The sequence below is a fragment of the Marmota marmota genome, unplaced genomic scaffold (assembly GCF_001458135.2).
Source record: "Marmota marmota marmota unplaced genomic scaffold, marMar, whole genome shotgun sequence".
Classification (NCBI taxonomy): domain Eukaryota; kingdom Metazoa; phylum Chordata; class Mammalia; order Rodentia; family Sciuridae; genus Marmota; species Marmota marmota.
In genome coordinates, this window is record NW_025999863.1 from 162,690 (window position 1) to 170,943 (window position 8,254).

The 8,254-nt window shown below is 62.1% G+C and overlaps 1 protein-coding gene across 1 annotated transcript in view; it reads left to right on the forward strand.

Moving 5' to 3' along the window:
• Positions 1 to 5,722: 5,722 nt before the first annotated feature.
• Cdc34 (cell division cycle 34, ubiqiutin conjugating enzyme) overlaps positions 5,723 to 8,254 on the forward strand; it is a gene marked incomplete at its 5' end in the record, with an annotated part of 24,434 nt that continues 21,902 nt past the window's right edge. The window contains one exon of the mRNA XM_015503779.2: positions 5,723 to 5,766. Within this exon, the coding sequence (XP_015359265.2) occupies positions 5,723 to 5,766 (44 nt within the window). The remainder of the gene's footprint in view (positions 5,767 to 8,254) is intronic.

Below are 8,254 nucleotides of genomic sequence, written 5' to 3' on the forward strand. Positions count from 1 at the left end.
TGGTCATCTCCCTCACCCCCTGGCCATCTCCCTCCCCCTGGCCATCTCCCTCACCCCCTGGCCATCTCCCTCATCCCCTGGCCATCACCCTCATCCCCCTGGCCATCTCCCTTACCCCCTGGTCATCTCCCTCACCCCCTGGCCATCACCCTCCCCCTGGCCATCTCTCTCATCTCCTGGCCAGTGTCTTCAACTCCTATCCCTCCTCCTGGAGGCCAGTTGGCACAACACCAGTCCAGCTCTACCTGGGCACTGCACAGAAACACTGACCCCACCCCACTGTGTCCAGCACAGAGCTGTCCCTAGGCTCACCTCTAAAGTCACCCCTGGTCACCTCGACCACTCTCCTGGCCATACCACCCATTCAGGTTGGCAGTCAATTCAGACCAGTGGTCCTAACCCAGAGCCACTCTGCCCAGGGCCCTGGTGACCTCTACGCTGGTGCACTCCTGCCACTGTGGGGGAGGCCAGGTCGAGGGAGGCTCAAGGGCCGCTCACCGGCCACACACTGCCCCACCGCCCGACCCAGCCACAGGACACGTCCAGCCGGCAGCCCCTGGGTTCCCTGGGACCCCTTGCTGCCCCTATAACACCACCTGCTGCTGGGGCAGGCCTGGGGTGGGGAAGAAGCCTGGCCTGTGGCTGTGGGCAGGGTCTGCAGTGCCAGGAGGGCACAGGTGGGATGGTCACCAGGTGGCTGTGGGGCTGCGGCCCCAGCTCCGCGCCCCACAGACTGTGGTCCCCTCCCTGCCCGCTGCTGGCCCAGGCTGCGGTGCCCAGGGGTGGAGGTGCCCTTCCTCCCCAGAGCCCTGCACTCCCTGCAGCCGGGGCCTCCTCAGTTCACACGGGAGCCCGTGTTCCACAGACACTGCCCGGCCCCGCGGGCACCCACACCCGCGGGGGTGTGGAGGCGGCCAAGGTCCGCACAGCCCCACTGGACAGGCTGCCCCAGCGGCCCGGCCAGGAGACAGAGCTGCCCAGGCAGCAGGCCGCACAAGCGCCTGGACCAGGTCTCCCATTTCCTGCTGTGGGACACAGTTGCTGAACCTGCGGAGAGGAGGTGGAGAGGTGGAGTCCCCAAGCCCTGGGCCTGGAGGGCGTGGCCACAGGGGCAGCTATGGTCCCAAAGGGCACAAACTGAGTGGCTTTAAGAGACACCAATTTATTTGCTTGAGGGCCTGAGGATGAGGAGCCTGGCGGGCCTCCCTGGGCTGGATCCAGGTGTGGCTGCGGAGGCCCCAGGGAGAATCCACACCCTCCCACCTGGCAGCCATCAGAGGGCTGCAGCCCCAGATTTTAGGTTAGGATTTTTAGGTGGGATTTTAGGTCTAGCAGCCAGGAGAAGGAGGTGGAGGAGCCCTCAGGCTATCTAACTGCAGAAAAGAAGAGGGAGCCCCAGGCAGAGGGCACAGCCCATGCAAAGGCCCTGAGGCAGTGCCTGGGGTGAGGCGGGGTGAGGGGCAGGGTATCAGAGCCCTGCAGACAAGGGGCTTTCGGGGGGTTTGCTTAAGCAAAGTGGGGCAGGGGCAGAAGGGATGATCTGAATGGGGTCTCCCGTGGACTCTGAGTTCTGTCCTTCCCCTGAGGACAGAGAGAACCTGCTGGGCTCCTCCCCACCACCCAGGCATGTCAGCAAGGTCAAGAGCAACTGGCTGTCACAGCCTGCTGGACACCAGGCCCTAACCTATGGTCCCCATTTCACAAACCAGGACGCTGGGGTCCAGGGAAGGAAGGCCTCATGTGCCAAGACCCAGGGATGAGCGGGGCTGTGCCCAAGGCCTCCGCAACCCCAGGCCTTCCTCCCGTCCTGGGGCCCTCCTGCCGTTCTGCTCTTCTGGGGTCAGCTCCAGCCCCTCACTACGCCCTCACAGTGCACACCCTTTCCTAGGCAATGACCCGTCCACCACGAGTCTGCCCCATGCCATGTCACCAGCCCTGCCCTGTCCTTCCCTTCGCCCGGCAGTCCTTGGCTAATCTGGGTTTCCACGCCAGCTGCAGGGGTGGAGCTGGGCAGGCTGGCTGCGCCCTCCACAGGGCTCAGTGGCCAGGCTGATGGGCACTGGCAACTTGCCACTGCACCCCGCGGTTCTGTGCTTGGGCCACAGAGGACCAGCTGAGCCTTCTCAGCTCACCACTGCCTGCTCATGACACTGGGGCTCTGCTGGGGCTTGGAACATGGCTGTCCCCAAAGGCCCGGGTATTACAGGGTTAGCGCCCAGCTTGGCACTACTGGGAGGTGACAGAACCTCTAAGATTTGGGCCTAGCGGAGGTCTTTTGGCCAATGGGGGATGGGACTTCAGCGTCCTCCTCACTCTCTCTTGTTCCTGCCATGAACTGGGCAGCCTGCTCCACCATTCACTCTCCACCAGCAGGTGCTGCCCGACCACAGGCCCAAAGCCCAAGAGTCCACTAGCATGGATGGGACCCCCAAAACAGCCGGGCGTGGGGGCACACGCCTGTAATTCCAGCGGTTCATGAGGCTGAGGCAGGAGGATGGTGAGTTCAAAGCCAGCCGCAGCAATTTAGTGAGGCCCTAAGCAACTTAACAAGACCCTATCTCAAAATTAAAAGGTCTGGAGATGTGATTCAGCAGTTAAGCACCCCTGGGTTCAATCCCTGGTACACACACACACAAAAAAAAATCTGATTGTCTCATGCCTCTGTTACAGTAATGGAAAGCCAACACAAGGTCTAAGGTCCTCCCTCAAGGATGGGTCTGCCCAGCACATGCTCTGCTGTAACCTGGAACCTACAACAATGGTTGGCATATAGCAGGCACTCAATAAATGTGGATTAATGAATGACCCCTGTCCCCAGCAACTGCCCTTAGCCTCTAAGACATTAGAACCAAAAGTCAAACAGGACCCTGACCTTCCAGCACCACTGTGCCAGTTACCAGAAATACCATCCAAACCCTAAAGAAAGCATTCAAGTTCTTTGACAGCTGCACCCCCGGGGCACTCACCCAACCCTAGCAGCAAAGATCAACTCCAGCCCTTAGTTAACAGCACCCCACCATCATAATCCCAGTCCCTAGCAACAGAACCCTCACCTCGGCACTCCAGGACCTAGCGCTCTAGCAACAGGACCCAGATTTACCCACATCATCCCAGTCCCCAGCAACAGGGCCCCCGCCTTGGCAAAGCAAATCCAGGCCCTAATAAGAGGACCCCAGCCTTGGTAATTGACCCCAGGCCCTAGCAACGGGATTCTAGCCCTGGCAACATAGTCCCAGTCCCTAGCAACAGACCCAACCCGTAGCAACAGGACCCCAGCCCTGGCAACATAATCTCAGCCCCTAGCAAAAGGGCCCCAGCCTTGGCAACATGGTCCCAGTTCCTCGCGCCACAAGGCAGCTCCCGAGGCCTGATGTAAACCCCTGGTGCGGGGAGACCACCAGCACGCGGTCCACGATTCTCGTCTCGGGCGACGCCACTGGTGCAGGCATACAGCAAGCGTCCATGGCCTGCAGTCCGGGGCAAGGCCGTTCAGCACTGAGGCGGGGTCTCGGTCTCCAGCCCCTGCCCCAGCGCGCAAAGACAGCCAAAGTACTTCAAGACGAGATCCAGGGGTGACAGGGTGTGAACCCTGTGCTGGAGCCAGCGGGAAATCGCGCGTGGACCTTCGGGGGACCCGTCCTTTCCGCAGGCGAGTGCGGCGGACGGAGCGCTAGAGCGGCCCCCGAGGCGCGCGGTGTCTTCTGGGATACCGAACTCCAGTACCCTGGGCCCGCGGCATGGCGGGAGCTGGAGTCCTGCCACCGCGGCGGCGGCGCAGGGTTTGCTGGGAGCTGGGGGCGGGCCGTGGGTGGGGCGGAGGGGCGGGGCCCCGGGGCGGAGGGGCGGGGCCCCGGGGCCGAGGGTTACCTGTTCCTGGGCCGGGGCCTGCGTGGCTGGCGGTTCCGCCCACTGCTCTCCAGCAGTATTGGAAAGTGTTTCCACCATCTTCCTGCAGTAAAAACAGCTGAGATGTGAGGAAGCAGCTCTCAGTCTGCGGGGGAAGAACCCAGCGGACAGCCGAGGAAGCCCGGGAGGCCTAATGCTGCCTTTGGGGCTCCTGGGCACGTGAGGAGAGGAGTGAGGGGTGCCCTGTGGCGTCAGCGGGGAGCTCTGTCTTCCAGACGCTTTGACCCAGAGGCACCAGCCAGGAGGTCAGGGGTGGGCAGCTCAGGAGACCGGCCAGGCCAGGCCCTGAGGCGACACGGGCCGTGAAGATTGGACGCATTTAGAGGGAGCCCGGCGGAAGTGTGTACCCAGGAAAAGGAGCACGAGCACGGGGCCTCCCTGGATGGTGGGAGGCCGAGAATCTGACGTCAGGGGGCATCTCCGGCTCCGGCCAGTGGCAGAGGGAAAAAATGGCTTCAAGCTGAGGCCACAGGGAGGGAGAGATGGTGACCCCGGCTCCTGCCTTTTCCCTGGGGAGGGGCTCAGCTGAAGGGGCAGGGCTGAGTGGGACTGGGACCAGGGACTCCACATCTCCCCAGCTGAGTGTGTCCAGGTAACTCGCTGTCCTTCGACCTCTGTGGTCCTGTTAGGGGCTGGCCGGGTGGCCAGATGGGTGCTTCACAGGTTTACCGAGCACCTGCCTGCCAGGCCTCACCCCAGGCAGTGTGGAACCAGCGCGGGCAGAAGTCCCAGCGGCCTGGGCTTCCCACTCATGCGCAGAGAGGATGGGCCGGGTGTGCTGAGGAAACCCCCACGCTGGCCAGGGTCACTCAGGCTTGGTGGCAGTAGTGCACAGAGTAGGGGTGTCAACCCCGCCCTGCAGTGATGGAGGGCTGGAACAGAACTGGGGGCCCACATGTGGGGGCCCGTCCCTCTGGGACACCGCACAGGCTCCCGCCCCCGAGTGAACACCGTGTGTTGCATTCACAGAACGCTCTGTGGCGTTCTGGTCCACGTTGCACTGACCCACTGAGGAAGAATGGACGTCACCCAGAGTGGACCTTCAGCCTCAGGACCTGAGTCAGCCCCCTTGCTCAGTGTGACTTCTCTGGCAGCAACCCCCTCTAGCCCAGCGCCTGCGCATCCTGCCCCAGGGCGTCCATAGGCATTTTGTCGGCTTGATGCTACTGCAAATAGTGTCTTTTCTGAAATCCAAACTGTCGGTCGAAGCTTCTGGGGCATTCCGTATCTCAGAGTTTTGAGTTAGGAATGCTCAACCAGTAAAGTCTATTAATTAAATATTGCAAACTTAGAAACTGAAATCGGAAGCACTCTGGACCCAGGCACTGTGGGTGGGTTCTGCTGCCTCTGCTCTCTATGGATGTCCAGCAGGAGGTGTGTCTGCCTCATTGTGTCCACCCTGAGAATCATGCCACCTTGGGATGCGTAGCTCGGGTCTGTCCCGTATGAGGACACTGGTCACTGCACCAGGCTAGTCACTAACTCACCACACCTGCAGAGCACCATGTCCAAGCAAGGCCATGTTAGCTGGCTCTATGTGGACATGAGTTTGGAGGACACTGTTGGCCCCAGAAAAGCTTCAGCCTTTAGGTCTAGGAGTTCTGCACCTTCCCGGCTCCAGCAGGTAGTCCTGGGTCCTCTGTCCTAAGACTGACTTGCAGGTTAAATGAAAAACACCCCACCACTGGCCTGGGGCCACTGACCAGCTGCTGACTGCGCAGTAGTCAGTGGTGCCTGCTCTCTGCTCCCTGCAGTCCTGGGGACCATCCTCACCCTAGCACAAGCAGCCAGCCACAGTTGCTCCCCAAGGCCCTGAGGTCCCCCAGCCAGCTGCTACAGCAAGGGGCTCCCGCTGGAGGACAGCACGAGCTGGTCACCAGGTCCTAAGGTCAGGGACAATAAGTTCGGTGGACGGGGCGGGGCCTTTGGGAGGTCAGGCTGCAGGTCCTACTCAGGTGCTTCAAGCCCACCTGTGACCCCACATGCTCTGAGGTCCACCCTGCTCCAGCACCCCCTGTAGAACCTCACCCAAACCTAGCTCCAAGCCACATCTGCCTGCCCCTCCCCAGAGCTGGGTGGGGGGGGGTGACTCCTGCGCAGGGACCCGAGGTGCCCCAGCCTCTCCTGTTCAGCTCAGACCACAAGACCCGCCCATGCCCAGTGACTGAGGCAGGGACAACCCTAGACCAGAACATCCGGCACCCTTGGGGTTGCCTGGTCAGTGCTGTCTGCCCAGCCAGCCCCAGGCAGTGGACAAGCCAGCCAGGTTGGGAGGAGTGAGGTGGTCACAGCCTCCAGGGAGGCTGGCCTGCTGCCCACCCAGCAGGGGTGGTCACCTCATCCAATGACTCCTCCTGGGTGGCCTGCCTAGGACTAAGGACTCCTCCAGGGGCCAGAGCCAGCCATTCAGACCCTTTCTCCCCGAATCCAGTGCCAGCCTCCGCAGAGGCCTCGGCTGCAGCATGGCTTGTGAGGTCTTCAGGCCTCTTCCTCTCGCTGCCCCCATCCCAAGGTGGAGGGCCCTGGCTCTGAGGCTCCAGGCCCATCCCATTTTGCCAAACCAAGTCAGCTTCCCAGAGCAGGAAGAGCGTGGCGTCAACCCACACAGTCATCCCCGCAGCCCGTGTCACCCTCCGGCCAGGCCCCCTTGGGGTGGAGTCAGAACCCCAGGTCTTCCTGCCGTCTGCGCAGGTGGAGGCCTGGGGGTGTCCCGGGGCCGCGGCCCACTGAGGTATTTACTACATGACGTCCTCTCACGCCACCCTGCCATAGGTCCCCACCCTCCTTGAGTCGCACAGAGTGGGGGCCCATGTCCCAGGCCTGGGGCCCCACCAGAGCTGCCAGAGGTGAAAGTGAGTAGAGGGTCGGTGGGGGCCTGAGTGTGTGTGGCTCCTGGCCCTGGACTCAGCTGCCTCTGCTTTTCCCTGCTGAGCAAGGCTATCTTCCGGAACATTCCTCCCAGACCCTGGGCAGGGAAGCAGGACGCTGGGTCTCTGGGGAGGCTGGACCCTCCATGGAAGGAGGCTTCCTGCCCAGTTATGAGCACTTCCTCCCACAGGACAATGTCAGGAAGGGGGTCAGTGCCTGGGACTTGCAGGCAGCAGCCCCAGGGCCCAGGTGCCCAGGTGTGGCAGGAAACACAGCTCAGCCTGTGCCCAGCTCACCAAGCAACAAGGATTGGAGCCAGGGCTCTCTGGCTGCTCACACCTCCCTGAGCCTCCCAGAACTCTGCCCCAAATCCCTGCCTCTCACCATCTCCTCCTCTCTCTGTCTCTGCCTCTGTCTCTCTGTGTGTCCATCTCTGTCTCCTAGCTCTCTGCCTCTCTCTGTGTGTCTCTGTCCTGTCTCTGTATCTCTCTTATCTCTGCCTGTGTGTCGATCACTGTCTCTCTGTGTCCATCTCCAGCTCTGTCTCTGTGTCTTTATCTCTGCCTATCTCTCTCTGTCTCTGCCTCTCTTCGTATCTCTGTCTCTCAGTGTCTTCCTCTGTCTCACTCTCCCCCTTCCCAACTGTGGCCCTCTGCCCAGAGCCTCCCCTGGGCCTAGCCCACCTGTCCTTCTGGCCACTGTAGACAGAAGTCTGATCTGAGCACCATGGTCGTCCAGCAAGGGCTGGGCTGGGAGGAGAGCTGGGGACCCGCCCCTGGGGCCTCAGCCTGCCTGGCGCCCTGACCCCTCCCCACCACTCTGGGCTGGAGGGCAGCAGGAAGCCAGGTCAGGGCTGGGAAGCGGCCCACTCACCATGCCTGTGGCCCCTCGACGGGGTTAAGAGCCCAGCTTCCCGGGAAGGGCCAGCTCCTTGGAGTCCACCTTCCTGAAAGGCTCTTCCCGGCACTGCGCACGGCGGGGGGGGGGGGGGGTGTGATGTAGAGGCCAGGTCCACACGTGGCTGCCAGGGTCCCTCACTGCTCCCAGTTTCTGCCTCTGACATGGGTGCTGAGAAGACAGAATTCTCTTGAAGGCCACACCCCAAGATCAGTGGAGGCCAGGCCAGGACGCTGTGTTGTCCTCCTGCAGGGCACAGATGGGGTCATGGTGGGGCATGGCAGACAAGGTCCCAGAGGGCCTCTCAGAAAAGCACCTGGGGAAGGGGGACCGGCAGGCAAGAGGACCCAGGGTCTTTGGGCAGAACTTGAAGGAGTGGGACTGGGGCCATGCAGAGGCTCGGAGTGAAGGCAGGGCAGGGCAGCCTGGAGACTGGGCATGCCAGAGGGGCTTCTAAGTCCCTGTGGGGAAGACCAGGCCTGGAAGGACTAGCAGAGGAACAGGGACAGTGCCCCAGGCTCAGCAGAAAGGGGGATGAGTCCAGGATGAGTGAAAGGCAACTCAGGCTGCTGAGGCCAGGGTC